This window comes from Capsicum annuum, chromosome 2 (assembly GCF_002878395.1).
Source record: "Capsicum annuum cultivar UCD-10X-F1 chromosome 2, UCD10Xv1.1, whole genome shotgun sequence".
Taxonomy (NCBI): domain Eukaryota; kingdom Viridiplantae; phylum Streptophyta; class Magnoliopsida; order Solanales; family Solanaceae; genus Capsicum; species Capsicum annuum.
The window spans coordinates 1,832,776-1,858,607 of NC_061112.1; the positions used below are offsets into that span (position 1 = coordinate 1,832,776).

General features: G+C 34.8%; 1 protein-coding gene across 1 annotated transcript; it reads right to left on the reverse strand.

Annotated features, from left to right (window-relative positions):
* Positions 1 to 328: 328 nt before the first annotated feature.
* On the reverse strand, positions 329 to 6,794 carry LOC107857678 (putative receptor-like protein kinase At5g39000). The gene is made up of 5 exons (XM_016702531.2): positions 3,838 to 6,794; positions 1,689 to 1,818; positions 1,432 to 1,574; positions 1,051 to 1,174; positions 329 to 913 (listed from the first exon to the last, which is right to left on the reverse strand). The coding sequence occupies exons 1-5, from the start codon at positions 6,613 to 6,615 to the stop codon at positions 504 to 506; spliced, it is 3,585 nt and encodes a 1,194-aa protein (XP_016558017.2). The 5' UTR covers positions 6,616 to 6,794; the 3' UTR covers positions 329 to 503.
* Positions 6,795 to 25,832: the final 19,038 nt, after the last annotated feature.

Below are 25,832 nucleotides of genomic sequence, written 5' to 3' on the forward strand. Positions count from 1 at the left end.
GAGAGCTAATGGATCAAACACCGCAAATTTCTCTACAAATTCAAGCATTCAACATCAATTCATCAAGATTGAAGATCAAGACTACAAGATTCAAGAATAAGCTCAAAGACCCTTGAATTCAAGTACAAGTCGGGATCAAGTTCATCAAATCCACAAATCAAGATTCAAGATCAAGGCCACAAGATTCAAGAACAAGCCCAAAAACCCTTGAATTCAAGTACAAGTCAAGATTAAGTCCGTCAAATCAACAAATCAAGTTCAAATTCAAGATAAAGCTCGAAACCCTTGAATTTATATTTGAAAAGACGAATAAGAGGAGTCATAGAGATTGCAGCACTCACTTTTTGAAATCAATAAAACTATTGTTGCAGTATTTTTCTTGTTTCGATTATTTATTTTTCGGTCACAAAATTTTATTGTCCAACCATTGTAATTACTAATTATATAAATACAAAGTAGTTTTATCATCTTCGTTCTGCTGATCTTCTAGGGAGTGGATAGGTTCAGTTCCTAGGATTAAGTGGAGAAGGATTGTGCCAAGGTTGCTGAACATATCTTTCAGCAGTCTGATGTTTGGAACTTATTCTATGCTCCTTGGGTCTTTCATTGGCAGCCTCAATCTGTTCTAGTTTCTCCACTACTTCCTTCATTGATGGTCGGCTTTTAGGTTCGTTTCCAAGACATGACAGTGCCAGCTGTGCTATTTGTACTGCAGATCTGGATGGATATTTTCCTTCCAGCCGTGAATCCATCTTGTCCTTTAACTTCCTTTTATCAGATAAATGTGGTTTAATCCACTCAACCAGATTATGCTGGTCTCTTGGGCGTTTGCTATCTATTGCCCGTAGACCTGTTAGCATTTCCGCTAAAAAGACACCAAAACCATAGACATCGCTCTTCACGTACAAGTGTCCTGTAGAAAAATGACAATAGAAGTATGAACAAACATTTATTCTGACTTGATTCTATATGTTTAAACCTGTAAGCACAAGATATGATTCAAGAGATAAAATTTCCCAGTTCAGAGACCCAGCAGACTCTAAGCTTTACCTGTTGCAACATACTCGGGAGCAGCATAACCATATGTTCCAAGTAGCTGTGTTGACACATGTGATTGACTAGCCGAAGGAACTACTTTTGCCAAGTCAGAATATGATATCTTCGCATTGTAAGACTGAAACAAAAAATAATTAGAGGATGTCATTAAAAGTTATACTAATTAATAACAACCTTTTCTCTAATGTTCTCACTGTTATATGTCAGCTAGGTAGTTTTTGTCACCTTGTGATTAAGAGCTCCAAAAGTTTAGGGAAAATAGTGTCTGTAAACCAGAATGGCGCCCATTAAGAAAAGGGCCTGTGATCTCTATATATTACTTGAGCTAAGCCAATTATATGACAATATTCCAAGGGAGAAGAAAAGGAAACATACTCCATCGAGTAATATATTCGAGGTTTTGAAGTCTCTGCAAATGACTTGCTTCTCTGATGAATGAAGGAATGCCAAGCCTCGTGCTGCGCCAATTACAATTTTAAGCCTTACATTCCATGGAAGTGACAAAGCAGCAGAGCACCCTAAGCAAACGAAGAGAACAAATATGTTTATGTGGAGCATGAAGTAGCTAGGCACATTCCTCGCAGCTTTAATCTAGTCCTTATATATTATTGAGAATATTTAGATCATCTTACTTCCATAAAGATGGTTGTTCAAGCTCCCCTTTTGCATGAACTCATAGACAAGCAGTAGTTCTTTGCCTTCATGGCAGTACCCCAAGAGTTTGACCAGGTTAGGATGAGAAAGTCTTCCAAGAAAGCTCACCTTGGAGTGCATAAACAAATGAAATGGAATTCACACAAGAACCTTGGAAAATTTTTAGCAGATACCAGAAAAAAAAAAAAAAAAACTCACAGGCCCAGAGCAATGGAACAATTTTCACGTTTAAATATTTGGAAAATTCCAGGTCTAGTCAATGACCAGCTAAAGTTGAGTTAGCTAGCAGAAAGCAAATCATGTGCCCAAAGATGTAATCAATTTGTTTGCTAAAGCTAGCAGAATACATAAGATCACAAGTTTCAATGAAATTGGATGGTATGCGAATAAAATAAGCGAGACATTGAAATGCCATGGGATAGATGGTAGAGAGCTGCCTGCATCCAAAATTGATTGTTCACTAAGCCTGCTGAATGTGCAAGTAAAAAGGTGCTTCAGAAAACATGTAACACAAACTCTGGACAACAAAACTAGGACTGCAAACAAAGATCCTACACCATTCACCCAACTGAATATTAGCATAATCATACTGGTCGTTGTTCTATTTATGATGAGCGACAATAAGTGCCAAAATGTTGGGTTCATGTATGTTTTGATGATTGACAAAGCAGTGGAACACGAAACAGGTCGATCTACATGTTCTAGCATCCAGATTCTAACTTGTATAAGGACTTTCAAAAATAAAGGAACTCTCAAGTAGAAAAGACCACGAAGTCTGTACAAAGAATATCCAAGATTGGAGTCCAAAAAACGTATAGGCTCAAGCATCCAAGAAAGATGGGCAGAGAGTCCTTATCAAGAAAGAGTTCTTACCAACTGGGACAAAGCATATCCATATAAGGAATCCATAAATATGCAGGCTCAAGCATTCAAGCAAGATGAGAATCCGTAAGAGTTCTTAACATACCGATAAATTTCGATGATTCACAAAGTGATAGGTACAATTAACATGTTGCTATTGCTTGTTCCCTCACGCAGAGTCCAACTTGTAGTAGGATTCTCGTAAATGAAGGAGTCTCAGGTAGAAAAGATCTTGAAACAAGTCTTCAAATATATATAGACCATGAGAGTTCAAGAAAGAAGAGAGTTCTTTTGGAGTTAGAAGTCTACTTCGCTGAGAATAATAATGAAGGTCTATAAGTATACAAGGTCTTCCAACATGGGACTCACACACACATACAACATAGGAAAATAAGTAAAAATAATATTTGAGAGAATCAATTGAAGTGCAGTCTAATTTAGTGAACCAGATTGCAGAACCTATTCCATAGGAATAAACTTTACAGTTCTTGAGTCTAACTTTGACCACTGTTTAATCGAGTTGTAATTTCATGCTTTCTTAGTGACAGTGTGTTATAAACTGGTTTAGGAGTTTTTGGGAGGTTGCTTTCTTAGTGACAGTGTGTTATAAACTGGTTTAGGAGTTTTTGGGAGGTTTGTGTATTTTTTGGAATTAAAGTTAGTTACGAGGGTCTAGGGAGATTGTTGAATATTAGAAATTAGAGTTTATAAATATTAGAAATTAGAGTTTATAATTTCCTAGTTTACAGGGTTGTAATTTTTTCTTGAGAGAGGCTCATTGTTTTTATGAAGTTGGGTTAAATTCTGTAAAGTACAGGTCATGGTTTCTTGTACACCTTTTGTAAGCCGGGTGTTTTCCACATAAAACTATCACATTCATTACTTGTTGTCTTTACTGCTTCCATTGCACACGTTAGGAAACCTTGTCCATCACATAGATGAAAATCAGACATAACTCACTTGAGATACTAGTACGTGCAGAAATATCAAAAGAGTTTAAGGAATTGCTCTTTTCCAAAGTTTAGAGCAAACACTCTGCGTTAAACAACACACAATATCTCACTCTCTTAGTTCTCACTTCCCCACCAAAAGTAGTCAAAGAGATTCAACTCAATGGGACAATAAAAACCTCGGATAGCCAACATTCCCAGGAAGAGAGCAATAGCAGCTTCATTAAAACGAAGCAATCTAGAGCCAGACATAAACTAGAAATAGCTCCAATTAGAAAACCTAAAGGATTTTACATATTTAGGACAGAGGAATCACCTGCCGCTCTTCAAATTCTTGTAAGCTTTCAGAATACGTTTTCTTAACAGCAATTGCAGTGCGACTTCTCTTGGAAGAAGCCGATTCATCAAGCCAACCCTTGTAAACATCCCCAAAACCACCATTTCCCAGCCACGTATCTCTGCTAAATTTTCTAGTGGCAACATTGAGTTCGGCAAAAGAAAATATCCTTAAATTATGGTGCGATGATATCTGGATATTTGAATTCCATGTCTTTGGTGATGCTTTTCTGAAAAGGCCACGAATATCCCACCATCTTGGTGAATCAATGAAAATACTTTTATCCTCAGAATTTACCTTTTTCCTTGAAATGACACTCTTTTCTGCTCTATCAACGCTATTACAATCCTCTTTGATGGTTGCTCTCTCTTTTTCAACTTTTGACTGAGATGTTGATGTGTCATCAAATGAAATGATACCTTCAGCTGCATTCTTCTGAAACAGTAACGCTAATTCCAGGCTTTTCACCACTTCAGACATTACAGGCCGTTCATGTGGACGACAATCGAAGCATTTAGCAGAAATTCCTATAAACGCCTGTAGACTAGTTGAGGAGATGGACCAGGCCAGATTCTGATCAATAAGCTTGCTAATTTCTCCTTCCTTGATGCATTGTTTGGCCCATGCTACAAGTCCATGTTGCTCCTCAGGCAGTCTCATATTGACTGCCGGCCGTCCTGAGAGCACTTCAAATAGTACTACTCCAAAAGCATACACATCAGTTTTCCATGTCAATCTATTAGTCAGGAAGTAGTCTGGATCGAGGTACCCAAATGTACCTTTGACTTTTGTACTAACATGAGTAGCTGATTCATTTCCAGGTCCCATTTTTGACAATCCAAAATCTGAAATCTTACTCACCCAATTTTCGTCCAACAGAATATTTGAGCTTTTGACATCGCGATGTATAATTCTATACTGAGATGTATGAAGGAAATTCAGTCCACGTGCAGCACCTATAGCAATCTTGAGCCTCCGTTCCCAAGAGAGAGAGGATCTACTTCTTTCCATTTTGAAGAGTTGGTCAGAAAGTGAACCTCGAGGCATATAATCATAAACTAATAACATTTCATCACCTTCATTGCAGTAACCAATTAGGGATAGAAGGTTCTCATGGCGGTGTGTAGATAACATTTTGATTTCAGTCCAAAACTCATTCTCCCCCTGGCTAGATCCTGGTTTCAGTCGCTTAACTGCTACAGTGGTCTCTCCACCATCAATATCCCCCTTGTATACTGTTCCATATCCACCGCTGCCAATGACAAGATGAGGATCAAAATTGTTGGTTGATCTTACCATCTCATCCAATGAGAACTGACGACATTGATGCTCTCCAAAAGATAGTCTGTTGTTCGTCTTTCCAGAGTTCATCTCTGAATTACAACTAATGTAATAAACAGCAATATTGATCACAGTGATTATAAATGTCAGCACAGTTGCAATTATATTCTTTGTAGCAAACAGCACAGATTTTTCTGACGTTGAACCGGTAGGAGGATGCTTAGTGCTCACAGTGCCAAGATTGTTGTCAGGGTTGCTTAACTTGAATACTTCTATCCCATTCAAGATGGCATTTCTATGGTTACTGATTGAAGCAAATTTTGGCTGCAAAACTATAGAAAGGTTATGCTTACCTTCCCTTCTATCACCCTCCATAATGGCCACATAGTCCCTGTATACAGAAATTCCATGTCCCCCACTCCATTTGATCACATCAGCTTCATCTTCAGCTTTCTGATTGTTTATGACAACAGTGAAATTCCTTTCACCTTCATTTGTTATCGCAGTTTCCATTTCACAAAAGTGGAGCCTAACAAGGTATCTGAATCCCAAATCAAGTGGAATGTTCCATGTGAGATTACAGACATTCGAATGGCAGTGTGCACCCACTGACCTAGCCGTTTGGTAAACTTCTTTTGGTGCAATGTGAGTTGCTGAGGACGTATATCTGATTGCAACAGCTCTTTTTATTGAAAAGGCACCAATTTCTATCAGGTACTTTGTGTCATCTTCCCAGTCCCGGAACATGGTTGCATCTTCCAATGATGAAATAGAGTTTCCGCCAATATTTATTCGCTGAATTGTCTCCAGTGCTGTGCTGTTGTCAATGTAGTCTAATCTGTGCTTTCGTCCAACAACAGGGACTCCTTGATCGCCATCTGGTGTGAAATACAGACCAGCAGGCATGGAAACAATCTCGATTGCATTGACAAAAGCATAAGTATCTTCCAAAAAGCTTGGTCTTTGGGATGGTACAAATGTTATACTCAATGTTTCACTTTCTTGTACATTGATACAAAATTCCTTTTTGAAATAGTTTAATCCCGCAGCAAGGGTGGGGATGAAGTCACTGAGCAGGGTATGCTGACTAGTTTTGACACTAAAAATGGCTTTGGACTTCTTGAAACCTTTGTATGAAGCTGGCTTGAAGTGCAGGCGTATGAACTTCTGTCCCGGTTTCACCGAAAACTGGTAGGTAAACTCATGGCGAGACGTTCGAGCGGATTTGTAAGGAACTGGACTCGACAAGCCAGCTTGGTGAGGTACTTTTGACTTAGTAGACTTTCCCCTTAAGTGTAGCAATGAAGAAGTGAAACTTGCATCTCCAACCCATACTCGTCCATCAGGTGCAAGGGAATTCCCAGAGGCACCACATGAAATGGCGATGTTGTCATGAATGTTAGTGGCAGCAGAGATGATCACGTGATCGATAATTAACATAGATAATAAGAGAATGAATAGCTGAGAGAGCAACATGCTCAGTTGTGGGTGAAAGAGCACTCTGATTGTTTGAATTAGAAGTGGGATAAACAAACAAATTGGGGCGGAATAGTCTACCAAGTACCAACCATCAAGAAATTGCAGGTAAGCTGGACACTAAAAGCCCAATAATGCCGAGTCTTGACTTGAAGTCTTGGAGTAGGTCAGGGAGCAGTTATTCTTGTTGTCACGTCGTTTTCTTATAGTAGAATAGTCAAAGAGCATCAGGAACTTCTTTCATCATTTACACACAAAGTCCATTTTAGTGGTACATTATTGACAAACATTAAGAAATAATTAAGTATAAAAGTAGTTTTACTATCTCATTCTTTAAATATAATGAATTTAATACTTTGAGAAATGTATTCATAATAAATAATATATAATAATAAAAATCAAATGGACACAAAATGATAGTATATCCAATAATTTTTCAAACTAACAAGTATCCATAGATATTTGTTTTATAGTGAATAATAAATGGACGGAGGAAGTACTTTTCTAATTTGTCTAGTTCTGAACCTCAATGATGGATTTATGTCCAAATGAACATTTCTCCAACGCAAAAAGAAAAGAAAAGAAGAAGGGAAAACTACTACCCATCTATTCCATTTTATTTGAACATCTTACCAATATATATTGAGAATCATTTATTCATTTATTAAACCAAGATAAAATTAATTAAATTTTTTAATTTTATTTTTATAATTAATATTTTTTAAAAGTTTAAACAAATTAATGTGAGCATATTTTTATAATTGATCTTGATTAGTATTTTTAAAGACGAAGGCGTAAGACGACACGTTTTATCTGATATGAGGCAAGGCGTAAGCCCCGAGACGTTGAGCCGTAAGCCCCACGAATCCTTTAATTTTTAATATTTTATAAATCTATATAATTAGAAATAAATATTTTTTGAAAGAGATAAATCACAAAAAAGTCAACTACATCAAAACTATTAAAAAAATAAGTGAAATATGTATCTAAAACTGATTCAACAAGATTTTTTTTAACCAAAGCCACATAATACAACTAATACATAAAGTCAACTTTCATATGATAAACTATTATATATCCTCAAAAACACAAGTTTGTATAAAAGAAATAGTATATAATTAATCAAGGTTCACCTTTCCGTAGCTTAATCAATATATTTACGCACCATATACCACATATTATATTTTAAAAGAGAGCAAAAAAAAAATAAACAACTTAAAAGCTCGTCACTATGCGACCTGAAAAAAAATTAAAAGAAAAGAAAGGAACTAGGAAGAAGAAAGTACACTCAGTCCCTTCTTGAGTAGCGGTCTCATCGACACCCACCAACAAATACGTTTAAACAGGGCCAGAGTCACCTGAGGCGAAGGTTGGTTAGATACACACATTTCGCCGATAAATTATGTGGCGAATAGAGGTTAAATGTTAATCATTATGAGTGTATATTTAATTTTGCATACTCTTAACATAGTGGAGAATAAAATTTACACACCTTTGCTAAATTTCTGGCTCCGCCACTGCGTTTGAAAGTGCGGCTTTTAAATTTTCTTTTACTTTTGATTTGAGTATTTAAGTATTTACCAATTATATATTTTAGTATTAAGTTTAAATTAGGTATTTAATAAGAAATATCATTGTACTTTATAAACTTTCTAGGCTTACGCGTAATTTGTGCTTCACACCTCAAATTTCAAGCATTCGCTTTTTGTTACTTTCTCCTTCCCACAATGCCTCGAGGAATTTTTGGCTAAGCCTCGACACGAGACACGCTTAAAGTCGATCCTCGAATTGCCTTTTAAAACATCGAACTTGATGTTCATTAGTATGAATGAAGGGTAAAATAGTTCATTTTATTTATGATTTCTAACCACCACGTGAAATGAAAAATGATCAACCAAAATGGCCCCAACAAAATATCTATAGCACTTGACAACATGCCTTAAATGATTAATGTGGAATTTACACTTAAGAAAAATACATAGCTTGTTATAAATATATTAAATGTCTATTTTACCATATATAGTAAATACCTACTTTATCATATATTATGAATGTCTATTTATGGTAAAGTTACAAACCTCAAGGTTAGTTTTTTTTCCTATAAATAAAGGGGTTTTCCTTCATTGTTATTCACTCTATCTAGAAAACTCCTCAAGAGAAATAATAGTCACTCCCTCTATTTTCTCTATTCTTATTTTTTATTTTATATTTTATAACACCTTATTAGTACGAGACTCTATCAAACAAGGTGAGATTACAAATCTAAAGATAATTTCGAGGTTAGTGATTCCTTATGTTATTTGTCTTTGGCTACTAATGATGTAATTATTATTGTATTTGAGGAAAATAACTGATTTGAAACCACTTATGCTTTGTATTTATTCATGAAGAATAATATTGTTAAAAGATATGATGATGAATTTAAGTCTCAACTTATTAAGAGGGTAAGACATTGGGTTAAAAGTTCCAATGCGCCATGATGATAAGATATTGGGTTCAACTCCCATCGAGTTATAGTTTAAGACGCCTTTTTATATGGATAAGATATTGAATTTGAATCTCAATACACTATGTTGATGATATTATCATGGCTAAGGCTAAATAATGAGTGTTTGGTGAAAAAGTCATGAAACATATCCCATTAATATGCTCTATTTCATGAAATGAATATGGTAGCAATATATGATGAACCTGAAAGTTGACAACTTGCTCCATTCTTAAAAGAAATATAATAGCAGTGCATAATATGTCTGAAAGAAGACAAGTGATTGAATGAATACACATGAACGTGAAAAAAGGACAACAACAATAATAACATTGCTTTGAAGTGTGGTATACATTGAAAGATATGTTGAAGAAAAGTTTTCTACATTATATGTATGCCAACATGAAAGAGGTTATAAGCTATCAAAATTTGATAGATTTAGGGCAAGATTATATTTCATTCCTGGGGAATGAGGATTTCAATTGTTTCAATACAAACGTGCAATTAATCATGATGGTATCACAACTTACCTTCGAATGAGGTAGAATAAGTAAGAAGAGTTATTTTGAAATCTACTTTGAAATGGTAAATTCAAAAATTTATTCATGTAAACAAGAGGTTTACTAAAGTAAAAGACACATGTCATGGTAAATTTAGAGTTTGCTATAATATAAATTCATAAATTGACATGAACAATTGCGACATTCCAAAGATGTGCATACTGAGTATTGAATATATATTGAAGAATTAGAAAATTCTTCATTATTTTTAATGTTGCTTGTTCTCATGATAAGTTGGTTGTACCAACTAATTTTGGGATTCGATCCCCCAAAATCTGAAATGTATACAAGGTGAATATGGACCCGTTCACCAGTTATGTGATCTATTAAGCTACATCGATATAAGATGATCACTTGTATTTTTATTTTCAACCTACAGTTTGGCATTCATAAAGCTGCTTGCTTAGTAAAATTATGTTAAGAGCATAACTTTCAGATTGTGTAATCAAGACAATTCATCTTGATGATGATGGTTTGGCATTGAATGTCTTCGATAAATAGATAAACCATTACTAATGAGAACAAAGCTTCATATGTTGGTTTGAAATATGATATGTTGCATACAATAGCACTTGTATGCATTAGACCAATAAATTAATATTATTTCTTCCCTCTTAAATGGTTCAAGGTTAGGAACCAACTATTCCATCTAATAGTTTTGACATGTGGTATACGATTAATGAATATACCATGATGCACAAAGATAAATTTCTCAAAGAAATGAAGGATGTGTGTTAGTTTTCCTAACATAAGAGGGAGATTATAAACAGCTATGAAATATGTTAAGAATTATCATCAGATCCTCATTCAAAAGATAATTCAAGTCAAATATCGAAAACATCTCATATTTAAGCTGCAAGTGCTCCTATTTTGTGATCCTGAAGAACAAGGTCTATACATGTGTGAAGCATGATACACCAATCGATTCCAAATGAAATAATCTTTGAAAAAAATAGGGAGCAAATAATCATAATAAGAAGGCAATGTTCTCTTGAAGAGCCTATGATATAACACTTCATAAAACCTTATGAGAGATTCAGGTACCTGAAAATAATGAAGTGATGTGATCTCAAAATATTATGTCACAATATGAACCGACATAAAATGATATATCATCAATATCTTAGATAAAATATTGGCTCAATATTGTAAAAGATTGATCTAAATTCTATGTTTATTTAAGCATGCTAACGTAGAAACATTTATCAAGTTACGTGAAAAGATGCATCTTGATAAGCATAAAACTTATTTGATTTGCAATCCAGATACTTGGATATGTCACTCATAAAATGTTGAATATTTTCACTTGATGAAATTCATATGAAAGTGTTTTTAAGGATTCAAAATGCTTAAATCATATAAAAGTTTCTGGGAATCTTATTTATAATTCTTATATTGTATAAGCTTATAGCTTAAAAATTATTTGAACTCTTGGAGAGTTTTCAAAGCAATAGATTATTTGCTGACTTGAGAAATATACCGAATTAAATTAGTTATGAAGTGTCATGTCTTAGTACAATTGATGTACTAAGTATTTTGCAAATACTACAAGGCTTGATATAGCTTTTTTTGATTAATTTGTTAGCAAGATATAGTTCTGCTCCTATTGAAACATCAAAATGGGATCAAACACATGTTCTTATTTTATTCTAAAAATTACAATCCCGATCTTATTAGTCATACTGATGTTGGGTACTTATCTGACCCACATAAAGTTCGGTCTCAAACAGGTTATGTGTTCAGATGTGGTGGTACTTTCATATCTTGAAGATATACAAAGCAGTCTATCGTAGCCACTTCATCGAACTATGCTGAGATAATAGCTATTCATGAAGCAAACTGAGAGTGTGTGTTGTTGAGGTCCATGATACATCTCATTTGAGAAAATGTGGTTTGAAATGCGATAAAGTACCTGTAACACCCCGTATTCAAGTACGTGTATTGGCGTATTCAAGTACGTGTATTGGTCTTATTTATATGGAATTAATTTTTTTTATTTATACCGGAATTTGCCCGTCTATGGTTCTATGCGAAGGTTATTGAATAATCTTTCCAACAATATAAAGATTTCTAAAAACGGATAGATTTCAGATATAATCGATCACGTTCAAAACTATAAAATGGTGGCCGAGATATTTGGGAATAGTAAATGTGCAGGGAAATTTCCTACACACAAACTACTGAGGCCAGCCGAATTTTTGGTTCAACTTCGAACAATCATAACTCCCTTAATATAATAAACTGGGAGATCTGCGACCTATGAAAAGAAAGATCTTTGAGTCTTCTTTCCAATGCAATTTTTTTCATCCAAATCCAACGTCTGAGTAAGGAGTTATACTCGTTTTACTTCATCCTATCAAAACAGATTTTTAGGGTCAACTTCAAACGACCATAACTCCTTGTACAGGATGAACTGGGTGGCCTACTTTATATGAAATGAAATCCCTTTGAATTATCCTTCCAAAGATACCAATTTCACCCAAATCCGATATCGGAGAAAAGAGTTATGGTCAATCTACTTTAGCTTATCAAAACAGTCCACCAAAGGACAGATTTGACATTATTTAAATTTTAAAGGCATTTTGGTCATTTCCTATTATATTATGGATGGGAATATGTGTATATATACATGTATATGAGTTCAAAAACTCATTTTCATCATCAATCATTGAGAAAGAACAAACCCCAGCCAAATTTGACCTTTAAATTACTTTTGATTCAACCGTAGAAATTCCAAAGTAATTCGATAACTGTGTTTGTCATCTCGAGAGCTTCGAACGGCACCTATTATTTGTGCAAACAGGATTGCATAATCAAGAGGTGAATTCTAAGGTATGAATATTGTTTGCCTTTGTTCTTTTCCATATGTATATGTGTGATAGGGGATTATATGTATTGGTTGTTATTGAAAGGTGATGGAAATAGGGTGTTTAAGCCATTCCTGGATGTATTTGTGATAGTTTTTATAGATGATATTCTAATTTATTCTAGATCAGAAGAGGACCATTCCAATCACTTACGATAGGCATTGCAGACCCTTCGTGATTGTAAGCTTTATGCAAAGTTCTCTAAATGTGAGTTTTAGTTAAAGTTGGTGGCATTTTTGGGTCATATTGTATCTAGTAAAGGGATAAAGGTTGATGCTCAAAAGATAGAAGCTGTGAAGAACTGGCCAAGGCCCACAACGCCTATGGAGATTCGTAGTTTTCTCGAGTTGGCCGGTTATTATAGAAGGTTTGTTGAAGGCTTTTCTTCCATTTCAGCACCCTTAACCAAGCTAACCCATAAAGCATCCAAATTCCAATGGAATAATGCCTGTGAGAAGAGTTTTCAAGATTTAAAGAACAAGTTGATTTCTACACCCATGTTGGTACTTCCAGAAGGCACCGAAGGGTATACAGTGTATTGTGATACTTTTAGAATTGGTTTAGGATGTGTATTGATGCAGCATGGTAAGGTAATAGCATATGCTTCTAGACAATTGCGGCCACATGAGAAAAATTATCCTACACACGATCTTGAGCTGGCAGCAGTTATTTTTGCTTTAAAGATATGGCGCCACTACTTATATGGGGTTCATGTTGATATATATACTGACCATAAGAGCTTGCAATATATTTTTAATCAAGAGGATCTAAATTTAAGGCAGCGGAGATGGCTTGAACTATTAAAGGACTACGATGTTGATATCTTGTACCATCCAGGGAAAGCAAATGTGGTAGCTGATGCATTAAGTCGTAAGGCTATGATGGCAGCATAATGGTCACAGTACAGTACAGTAATGATTACAAAGATGATAAGAACGAAGGTAAAGTGATTGAATAAATACAATATACAGGTTGTCACAAGTTCTAATAAGTGTGGTCCACTCCTATTACGATTTATTCACTTGTTTCTGATTTCTATTGAGCTCCTATATCATATGTGATTATCTACAGCTTTACATACTCAGTCATATTTTGTACTGACGTCTCCCATGGAGGACCTGCATTTCATACTGCAGACACAGGTACCTCAGCTCATACACCGTACAAGTAGGAGCTAGGATATCCAGCTGCTTTTGGTAAGCTCCAGTTTGCTTCGGGACTTTCCGTGTCATATCCAGTCACTTTTGGTATTGTATAGAAGTTAGTTATATGGCAGGGTATGTCCCGACCTTAGTTAAACTCTGTGTATTATCTAGAGGCTTTGTAGACCTAATGTACAGTCAAGGTGGTGTTTTGTTAATAGACGTGATGGCTCCAACGGTCAAGTATTGTATATACATATATATGTGTGCTCGAGCTTATATAGGTGATTATTTTCTTTTATATGCGACATAATGTTGTCCGAATTTCGGGTTGTCATAGAGGTATGCATGGGAAGTATAAGGTTATGAGCTGGTTCTCCCTGGCCTCCTCGATTACGGGTGCCAGTCCGCCCCAATAAGATTTGAGGCGTGATAGTACCCATGATTTTGTATAAAGATAATGCAGCATGAATAGCACAACTTAAGGGAGGATTCATAAAAGGAGAAAGAATGAAGCACACTTCAGCAAAGCTTTTCTATATACATGAGCTCCAAAATAATGGTGAAATTAACATGTAACAGATTCATTCAAGTGATAATGTGACTGATTTATTCACCAAGTCTCCTCCAATTTCAACTTGTCAGAAGATGGTGCATAAGATAGAAATGCAAAGGTTCAAGGATGTTATCATTAAAGGGAGTTAATACACGTTGTACTCTTTTTTTCTTACGAAGTTTTGTCCCACTGAATTTTTGTTGTAAGGTTTTTAATGAGGTAGCCTATATACGTATTGTCTATCAATTAGACATCCAAGGGGGAGTTTTATAAATGTATTGCCATATATAGTGAATATCTATTTTACCATATATTATGAATATCTATTTATGGTAAAGTTACAAACCCCAAGGTCAGTTTTTCCCTATAAATAAAGGGGTTTTCCTTCATTGTTATTCACCCCATCAAGAAAAATCCTCAAGAGAAATAATAATCACTCTCCCTTCTCTCTCTAATCTTATTCTTTTTTGTTTTATATTTCATAACAATTGCACATATATTACACATGATGTGTGTTCTCCTAACATTGACTCTCGCTTCTATTCATTGACCTGGCGCTGCTATTACTACTATATATATAAAAGGGTAACAAAGTTTTACAGTCAAAGAGGCTTACTTTCTTCGTTCACTTTTACTTATCGTGGTTTGCTTGAAAAGAGTTAATTTGATAATATTTGGAGCTAAATTGAATTTAAATAATTCAATATTTTAAATTTAAGATTTAGATGTTCAAACACTATATGAAAAATACTATAATTTCTAATCTTTTCATATTAATAAGATGAAAAATTATATCTTAAAAATTAGTCAAAATGTATACATCTTGAATCTCGATAAGCAAAAAGTGATAAATAAAAATAAATGGAGGAAATATCTTATTCAACTTTGTGAACTCTATATTTTACTTTTTAGAGCCAAAATGCCATATTATTAAATGTCAAAAAAATTATACAAGCAAGTACTGATGATGATCTTAATCGGACAACTAGAATCGATATCAAAAATGCAAAAAGTCAACAACACAAAATAAAGATAGTGGAGAAATAAGAGATGGGCATAGAAGAAAAAAGGGCTTATTGAATCAATTAACTAAGGAAGAAAAGAACTTGATTTCAATTAAAATAGAGAAACTCGATTTGAATCCACAAATGAGTAACTCTTGTAAAAAATCATGGTTAAGTAGTTTTAGATCAACAATGGGAATCCTCCCATCACTAATCTCACTAACACTATCGCTACGCTAAAGGGATTACACCCTACACTCTCAAAGGAGTTCAATTTTAAATTCATTAAAATATAAGGATGAAAAATGGCTAAGACAACTATTTATACTTGTTTCCTTTACACAAATAGCATATTACAAAAATAGCCAAAAAGTGGATATCAGGAAATAATCCACAAGGGCAATCCTTAGTTACCAAATGATATCTTGATTGCTCATTGCCTTAGGCATTTGTTGCTCCATAGCATTCTTTAGACTCCAAACTATCATCCATAGGTAGAAGCTCCTTTTAATGTTTCCCATGCTAATTATGCTTATATCATCCTCCCTTTCTCCAAAAGCATTCGTACTCGAATCCAAACCTTGCAAAAATATATGACGGACAAGTAAATAAGGAATCCTTATAGTTGAGGGTTAGAACAAGGGTTGACACCAATATTATCATACCAAGGAGATACAAATTTGAAATACAACCAAGAATCCTTTATGTTCAATAAGAGAAATGAATTGTACAATGTACAAAGAGTTTGGCTATGAGAAATATCATGGAACAAAGAAACCGAAAATATCCTAAGACACAATTGTTTTCATATTCCACCATAAAACTATACCAAAGGTGGTTCCACCATTGGTTCAAACACCCATAAGGGTTTAACGGGGTCAAAGATACAAAAGACTTATATAGTTTGGTCACAAAAGTAAATGGACCAACCCAAGAACCCCTACCTTTATCTAAAATAAATATAATACAAAAATGGACACCATTATATGCAAAAAGGCAGTAGAGAAAGGAAACATGATATGAATCCCATCCAAGATGTTACCATGTGCAAGAGTACTAACTTGCTCAAGAGAGACAACAAGCAAATCACTACAAGTTGGAACATCCAAGGATGAAATAATGGCATTTAGGTACAAATTACCCTTTCTTTTAAGACAATTTCCCATGGTAAGTGAGTCATGCCACAAGAGGTGTTAAGGAATCGATTAGAAACTAATTCAATCCAAAACCAATGGTCCTCCCAACAAGTTATGTTCCCTCTATTCATTATATTAAGCATGCACCAAAGAGTCCCATTTGATACTTCAAATTGTCTGACCCTATGAAAGTGACAAGAAGTCTTGAAAATCCATGGTCTGTTTCAATTCACAACTCGTTTGTTATCTTGATCGAGCAACATATCATAAGTACCACATTTTATTTTATTACCGGGGTCAAATGGAATGATATTCCATGAAAAGGGTTAAGAAAACACCCATACGCCCTATTTGTACTTTTATTCACACAACATACTCCACTTAAAGTCATGAGTATCCTCATATACAGATAAATAATATAGAAAGGTGTCACACAAGTAAAATTCATCTAATTTATTCTCATGAGAAGGTTCACTTATTGATTCAAGTACATTAAGTCCTTGACCAAGAATAGGAAGACATAAAGATAAATGGATAATTGTATCACATAACACACTTTACATTTGAACACCAACCCTTCCAATAAATGTACTATCATCTTTCAAGAAGAGATTTTCGTCATCAAAAAGTGCTATAGTGGATTTTTAAATAATTGGCAGACTTCAAGAGTGGCTAAACTTCCAACATTATAAGAACACGACTATGTTTATCATTCACATTAGTCATATAATCATCAAATAAGAGATTATCTATAAGTTCATACTCCACCTCAAGATCCTCATCACCTCTAAGTAAATATCCTACATGACTGATTACATGACCAACTATACATTACCATCACTAAATTGAGGTTCATTTATGACATCACACAACTCTTTAATTAGTAGGTCATATTTATAAGTGAATTAGCCATCACCATAATTAACATTAGTTGGTAGCATATTGAGCTCAAAAGCATTTAGCACATGATTACCACAATCGAACCCAACTAGTATTAAACTAGCCCTATGACATGACAATACACTTTCATTTAAGTTATAAGTGCTAACACTAGGTGGACCCAAATCGATCTTACTATAAGAATCAATTTGGTCATCTATAGGATCAACTAGTGTTTGGGCACTCACAATAATGACATTATCATCATGAAACAAGGTGCCATCAAGATCATCACAAGGAAAAGAATATTTACACTCAAATATACACAATCCATTACTTGCATTCAATTAACTACTAGCCACACAAGAATCTTCTACTTTTGACACAATGTAAGATTTAGCTTTGTTACCTGGTAGATCATAGGAAGTATGAATTCACCTTGCCTTTCAACATAGGTTCACACTTGATCCTTTGTGAAGCTTTCTAATACCACATGTTTCTTCATTTCTTGAGGTGCCTCACTGGGCTTGTTTCCAAGGATACCTACACAAGAATCAGAATAACTAGAAAAGAAAGTGAGGTTATAAAAGTTAGTATAAAGTTATCACAACCCTCTCGTATAACTCCATACAATCTCTCATTTTTCCACTCTAGAGTTGTCACATACCACACCCTTACTCCTCTCAATTTTTTGTCTCTCAATTTTACTAGAGTTTGATAAGTGCCAAGGATCCCTTGTGAAGGGTTTAGAGATCCCTTAAACTCTAGCTTCCACTTTGGTGCACAAGGAGTGTATGTGTTAACTCGTATGTTCAATTCCTTAGCACCAACCTTACAAGGCATAGCTTGCTTTTCCTCCAAAGGCAACTTCTTAGATTCAACTTCATGATGCATAATTTGCCTTCTTTGAAATATTAACTTGGCCTTTTCAAGTAGTCGAGAGAAATCATATAATATTTCATCCTATATTATAAAATTTTCATCCAACTCTTCCCTCAATGAAGAATAATATTTCCTCAACTCAGTAATGATTTTACTTGCATCAACTTTATTAGGGCAAGTTGGAGAAAAGAGAAGTTGCCTTTTGCGATCCATGATGTAATAGTACCAATCTTGTATATATGGAAGTCCATGGTTTTGTAACTATAGAATTCCAAACACATTTGACAAGCATCCAAGGGAAAGACATCACACAAAACCTCCTCCTGATAATTCCCATGTAAAATAGATACCTTAACCCTCCTATCAATCAAAAATTCCATTCAAGTAACAAAAGGATTTTGTTTTTAAAAGAAAGAAAATCTGAGTATGCTAACCATTAAGGGGCTTATAGAGTTGATAATACTCTAATCATCCATCAAAACTTCAAGCTCCGCTCTCCCACTAATGATCATTTTTGTTTCAAGAACTCATCTTTTTGAAACATGCATATTTTGAAACATTGAGTTCACTTTACTATCATGAACTATTAATCTTTCTATCCTACCTATAAAACTCAACAAACAAGTTAGTATCAAAATTCCTCGCGCCTCTCATATATGGAAACTCTCAACTCACCTAAAGTGTCTTCTAGAAGTTGATAGAGAACTTTCTTTGGCCAATCAATTCTCAAGGTCACTTATTCTTTGTGAAAGAATGGACTTTTGTTCACAAAAAAATGGACAACTCAATTAAAACTAAGGACTTGAATCAATAAATTATCAGTGAAATAAAATTAAAAAAGCACACAAAGAAAAACACAAGAAAAAGAACGGACTCAAAAAAACTAATAATATTTAGTAGGGTAATCTACTAACTAAAATCAAGTTATGAAGGAAGCCAAGGAAAAGAAAAAATTAATTAAAAAAAAACAAATCAAGATTTGGACTAAAAAAATTAATTGGAAAGAAATTTTATTGAAATCCATGGAGAAATGCCCTAAAAAGTGAAGAAAAACCCAGAAAGTGGGTGAACTAAAGTTGAAAATCCATGGCAAAAAGTCACTTGAGGAAGCTTCCAAGTAATTGTACCCTATGGTCCACCTATACTACCTTTTGTCCTAGTCTTTGCCCATTTTGGTTCTTTCCTTTGTACAAATAAGTACACCACATTTTCTTTTCTCCTTTTTGGATCAAATAACACCTTTTGAATATTGTTCTTCAATAAGATAATTGCATGAAGAACACCAAGAAAATGGATGAACTTCAAAAATTTATATTTCCTTTGTTTTAACTCCAAATTCAACAAAACTTCAATCCACGCATTCTTTTCAACACCACAAACAATCTCCAATAATTTTTAGCCCTCAATTTCAAGCCAAAAATAAATCCATTTTCTCCATCTTCAAGCTTTGAAAACACCATGAGAATTCAAAAATTCAACCCCAACCAAATGAGCTCGATTGACACAAAATTTTAAACACGAGCTTCTTCCAACACTACAAACAAACTTCAATAATTTTTAGGTTCCAGTTTTAAACTCATTGCTCTCAAAAATTAAATTCACTTGCAATTTCTTCAAAACATGAAGAACCCCATGAACATCAAAAAATATCAAAATTGACCCTAGTGAAACTTAATGCCATTTGCCTTTAAATTTTAGATCCAAGCTTCAAATGACTAGGAAAATAAACCTCAGTACAATTGAGCCACCACTATTGCCCCAATAAACACACCTACTTCAGCTTCTTTAGGCTTATCAATGGTGAAATTTCCAAACGACTCCGAATAATTTCAAATTCAAACTTCAAAAACACTAGAAACACAAATCTAGTTGTAGAAACTCAAACAAGACATAAATCACACGATTGTTTTTTTTTATTTTTTACCTAATTTTTGGCATGATTTTCAGACTTATGAATCTAGGATTAATAATTATTGGAACAACTCTTTAACCTACACTCTAATACCAAAATAATAACGATCCTAATTGGACAACAAGAATTGATATTGAAAATGCAGAATATCAACAACACAAAATAAAGATAGTGGAGAAATAATTGATAGAAATTAAAAAAAATTGAGATGTAAATAGAAGAAAGAAGAGCTAACTGAATCAATTGACCAAAGAAATAGAGAACTTGATTTCAATTAGAATAGAAAAACCGAATTTGAATTCACAAATGAGTAGCTCTTGTGAAAAATCAATGTTAAGAAGTTTTAGATCAACAATGGAAATCCACCTATCACTAATATCACTAACACTATGGCTACACTGAAGGGATTCCACCCTATACTCTCAAAGGAGTTCAATTTTCAATTCATCAAAGTCTAAGGATGAAAAATGGATAAGACATCTATTTATACTTATTGCCTTTACACAAACAGCCTATTACAAAAATAGAGGGAAAAGGGGCTATTTAGAAAATAACGCACAAGGGCCCTTCTTGATTGCCCAAATGGCATCTTGATCATGCATGGCCTTATATATTTGTTGCTCCATAGCATCCTTGAGCTTCAAGCTATAATCCATATGTAAAAGTCATTTTTAATGTTCCCCATGCTAACCATGCTCATATCAAGGACCACAATCCAAAATAAAACACAACAAAAAGAAAAAAAGGCCCCAATAGACTAAAGCTCCGACAAAGAAACCAAAAACTATTTGGAAGCTACTCAATCCAAAACGAAAAATCACCCTTTTACTTTATTTTCACAATAAAGATGCTAGTAAAGACGTCGATCTAATGACCATGTCTCTCAGAGATCGGGATCTAGAGATATGAAAGAGCTAATCATCCTACTACCATGATTCTGCTACAAATTGAGAAACTGTAAGATTGGGTAGATTTTACCTTAGGCACTGATGTGTCATGGTTTCATGTTACTCTTGACGCTTAAAACTACAAAAATATGCAGTTACTTAGGCCATTTTGTTAGATATAATGTGTTTTTATGTTGTGTTTTACAGGAAACTAGGTTTTAGGAATTGAACAGAAGAAAAAAAGTTGAAGATTGCATTTTGGACCACCTACAAAGGCACCTATGTGGCATAGGTAATAAAGTAGGTAGCAAAAATTTAGGATTTAGAGAAGCTGCAGATGATGAAGTTCACTGGCACCTACGAGGAGAACACTTATGGGTTGTAGGTAGTACGTACATCCCATAGGTGTCAGAACAAGTAAAGATCCTGCAAATTTAAGGAGATCCCGTAGATAGCCGCTGATTTAGTTTTTCTCTTTTGTTTTTAAAAGAATTCCTAGGGTTTACATGTAATCTATAAATACTCTATTGACATTTTTAGTTAGTTTATGCACTTTTTACTATTCACAAACATATTTTGATTCGAAGATTGACTATTGATCTTGGAATTCTTATGTTCTTAGTTTTTTTGTTGATTAATTGATTTGAGACTTTGGATTTTGTTTGTCTATTATGAGTGGCTAACTCCCTTTACTAGGATTGTAGAAACTCTAGTAGAATAACAAAGTAGGGAAAGTGTGTGATTCTTCTAGATCATTGTTGCTGCATGTATTGTGATTTTCCTTACTTTAATTTCTTTTTTAACAGTTTCAAAAGTTAAGAACCTACTTGTATTTGGTACTAACTTGAGAGGGAGAAGGGGAGATTGGGAAAAGAAGATCACAATAGTATTTAAGGCTATCAACCCTCGTCTAATAACTTAAGATCGGGAGTATATAGGTAAACTGGGATCTAAGATAAGGGTTAGTAATGCAATATTCTAAGATCGAGAAAAGATGAGTGAGATTCACCTAAGGGTGTCAAGAGGCTGTTAGTGAGACATAACTTATCATATTCTATACGCATAGTAGTGAGAGTTGGATTGAGCATGATAAACCAACAAAGTTAGAATCCAGGGGGAACACAAGCCTAGTGTTTATTTCAGATTGTATACACATAGAAGCATTTTGATCTTGTTAGTTTTACTGGTTACTACAAATCACCTCATTTACTTTCTTATGATTCTGGACACTTTAACAAGTTCGAGAGACGAGTTCGACCTATTCCCTATGGGATCGACCCTAACCTAATTTGGTTACTATATTTTGACATTACCATTTTATGCTTCTTAGAGGTGTAGTTTTGGGTGGAATTAAAATTTTGGCATCGTTTCCAGGGAGTACAATTGCAAAGTTATTGATTGAAGTTGTTGAGGTTTTTGAGTTTTATTTTTCTATTCTTATTGAGGCATACACTGGTGTATGCCTAGCACTAGGAGTCAAGGAAATCCCTTAATCCTACTTAATCCTGAGACAAAGTGAGTCCTATAAATGAATCATAGAATGATAGAACACGCACGTGAAGGTCATCTTGAGGGGCTTCAGGACAATCCTACTAGCTTGCCTCCTCTTCCTCAGGATACAGTTCAAGAGATAATTGATCGAACGACTGATTAATTATTAGCAGAATAAAATACTTCTAACACGAAGAGGGATGCAGATGCCTGTTGTATATATCAAAAGGAAGAACTAGCACGGTGGAGACAAGGAGAAAATTATTGAGCAGAACTCAATGGAAATTGAGATAGAGGTAGAAGGGGTAGAGCTCAAGTATTCTTAGCCTATCAGTACTTGCCACTATATGATGATCCAGATGAGGACTTGAGATACAATGAGCCTACCGAGATAGGATCTATCATTCCTCCTACATTGCCACTGAGTGTGAAGTTTGACATTACTAATATTATGATCCAATTGTTGAATCTAAAAGGTGTGTTTTCAGTCTTGCCAACATATGATACAAACATGCACCTCATTAATTTTATTGGAATTTGCACTTCATATACCATACCTGGGGTAGATTAAGAAGCGCTAAGACTCAGGTTGCTCCCTTTCTCTCTAATTGGTGAAGAAATATTGTGGTTAGGGGAACTTCCTCGTGGGTCCATTTTTACTTAAAATAAGTTGTGGTGGTAGTTTTTAGATCATTTCTTCCCTCTGTAGAAAATTCTATAGTTGAACGATGATATATATAATTTTAGGTAGTTGTATTCTGAATCAATGTATTAGGCATGGTTTTGATTTAAGTAGAAGTTGAAAATGGTGCCTAATAATAGAATTGGAGGAATCAACTTACTAAAAATATTCTATGGAGCCCTTAACACCAGTTCAAAAGCCATGGTGGACACTATTACTAGTGAAGTATTTATGCGCCTGCGTTGGGAGGTAGCATCAAAGATATTAGATCATATTTTCTCACCAACCGAGGGTGGTATACTTGGGAGGCAGAGAGAGGCACTGACACTTATGCTATTGGGGCTTCCAGCGAGCACTGAGTTATTGATGACACAGTGGTGTAAGATTTTGCTCAGCTAAGGACATAAGTTGAGTTACTGATAAAATAGTTTGTGATGATGAATTCTAAGAAGGTGAATATAGTGGGTATGCAAGGTAGGGCCTCTAAATAATATAATTCAAATATAAATAAAGAGGCAAAATATCTAGATAGAGAGTTGGTAGGTTTTTAGCCAAGGGCCAATCATCTGCTTAAGATAATTAGAACTCTAGGCAAGGGAACCAAGGTCAAAACTACTATAAGGATAGGTGTAGAGATTGGAGCAGAGAGAGAGATGGTGACTAAAGACATAAGGATGATTATAAAGAGAAGGGTGGTGCATATGTTCCATCGAGAAACCATAACAGTGATAGAGGGTGAAGGTTATGCTGTCAAAGATGGTAAAGGGTAAAAAAAGTCAAGAAAATTACCTTAAAGAGATTAGGGCAGACATTTCAGGGTTGACCCAGAAGGTATAATCACATGCTACTATGATCAACTAATTGGAGCAAAAATTTGGTCAAATGTCTAAAACCCTGAATTAGCAGCAACTAAAAACCCTTCTAAGTAATACAGTGCAGAATCCTAAGAATGATGGTCACTATCTGTCCATCACCACTCAAAGAAATAAGGCCATTATAGACCCCTCTATGCCAGTAGTTAATGAACTAAGAATGATAGTGTTGATGTTAATGAGATACTTGAAGCAAAATTAGAATGTTGGTGACTAATGTTTAGTCATCACAACTATCGACAGGTGTTGATCATAGAGCTACGAAGGATAAAGGTAAAGGAAAGGTTGATGAACTGGTAGGGAAAACTATTCCATGAACTTCCCCACCTTTTCCTCAAAGATTAAAGTAGAAAAAAAAGATAGTAAGTACAAAAAGTTCATTGTTTTGATTAAAGAGTTGAGTTTGAATATCCTACTTATTAAAGCTCTCGAGCAGATGCCTGGGTACAAATTTTTTTGAAAGATCTCGCAACAAAGAAGAGAGCTATCAGTAATGAGGATGTTTGTAGGTTGCATCATTATAGTGCAATCACTTTGCGATCTCTATCACAAAAGAAAGGTGATCCCGAAGCTTTCATAATTCTTTGCACCATTGGGACATATAGGTAACTTAATGTCGCTGGCAGTATTAAAATAGTTGGGCTTGAGGATTTCCAAGACAACGTTAATGCAATTATTGATGGAAGATTGTACGGTGAAGAAGCCCATGGGCATATCATTTGATATTATTGTAAAGGTGAACAACTTTATCTTTTTGGCGGACTTTGTTGTCTTGGATTGTGAAGTTAACTTTGAGATGTGCATAACCTTGGGGAGGCCATTTTTGGCAACGGCTAGAGCGTTGACGTACATGGGGAAAAGAGAGCTTAAGTTCAAATTTAATAATGATGAGGTCATATTCAATGTTAGTAGAACCATGAAGAAACTAACCTAATGAGAGAGATCTCGGTAATAAACTATGTCGATGACCCTGGAGGCCCCCTCTGGCTACCTTGATGAAGTCTTAGTAACCAAAGTACCCGCATCGTGTCGCGATGTTAAATCAGGCTCTGCATGGGAGGCAACCCATGGTATTGTTAGTGATGCCAGAGTAACCAACAAAGCCATGTCATGCCGCAAGGTTGAATTAAGCGATGGGTGGGACGTAACCAACTATTTTAGTAGTCACGTTATTTCCTTTTTGTAGGTGTATAGCATGAGGAACTACCTAAAATATGGTAAAATATTGCTAAATTCTAAAAATTGCAGGTAAGAGGACTTATTGGCCCATCTATGGGGTTATAAGTCACACTTAAGCAGGGTAAGTGGTGCAATGCATGTCAAAGGGAGATTTGGAGGATTTCAAGGTCTTTGAAATTTTACTTAGAACCTACTTACAATGTCGTAAGTACCACTTACGACCTCATAAGTGGTGTCTTGGGTATCAGAAAATAATATTCTAAGGGTCAAAAAATTATTTGCTATCGATGTCATGCTACCTATGGGTCGTAGGTTACAACTACGGGCCGTAGTGGCTCTATAGGTGGCAGTTTTTAGGGTCCAAAAGTTTTTAAAATTTTTGGTCTGAACCCGCAAGGACTCGATACAAACCGACCTCCCCATGCTTTTTAAAGGCTGAAAAATATTTCAAAGGCCCCATTAACTCAAAAATTAAAACTCCCTCTCAAATTCAAACCCTCCAATTCCCTCTAGACTTTGTATAAGGCAGGAAATCTCCCTATTTTCAGTACCAACAATTCCAATTGCACAATTTACACATTTAGGCTAGGGTTTCTCTATACTTTTTCCATCTTCACTTCCATCTCTCAAAATCAAAGGTAATTGTTTTGGTTCTACTAGTATTGTCTTGTGCTTAAATTACA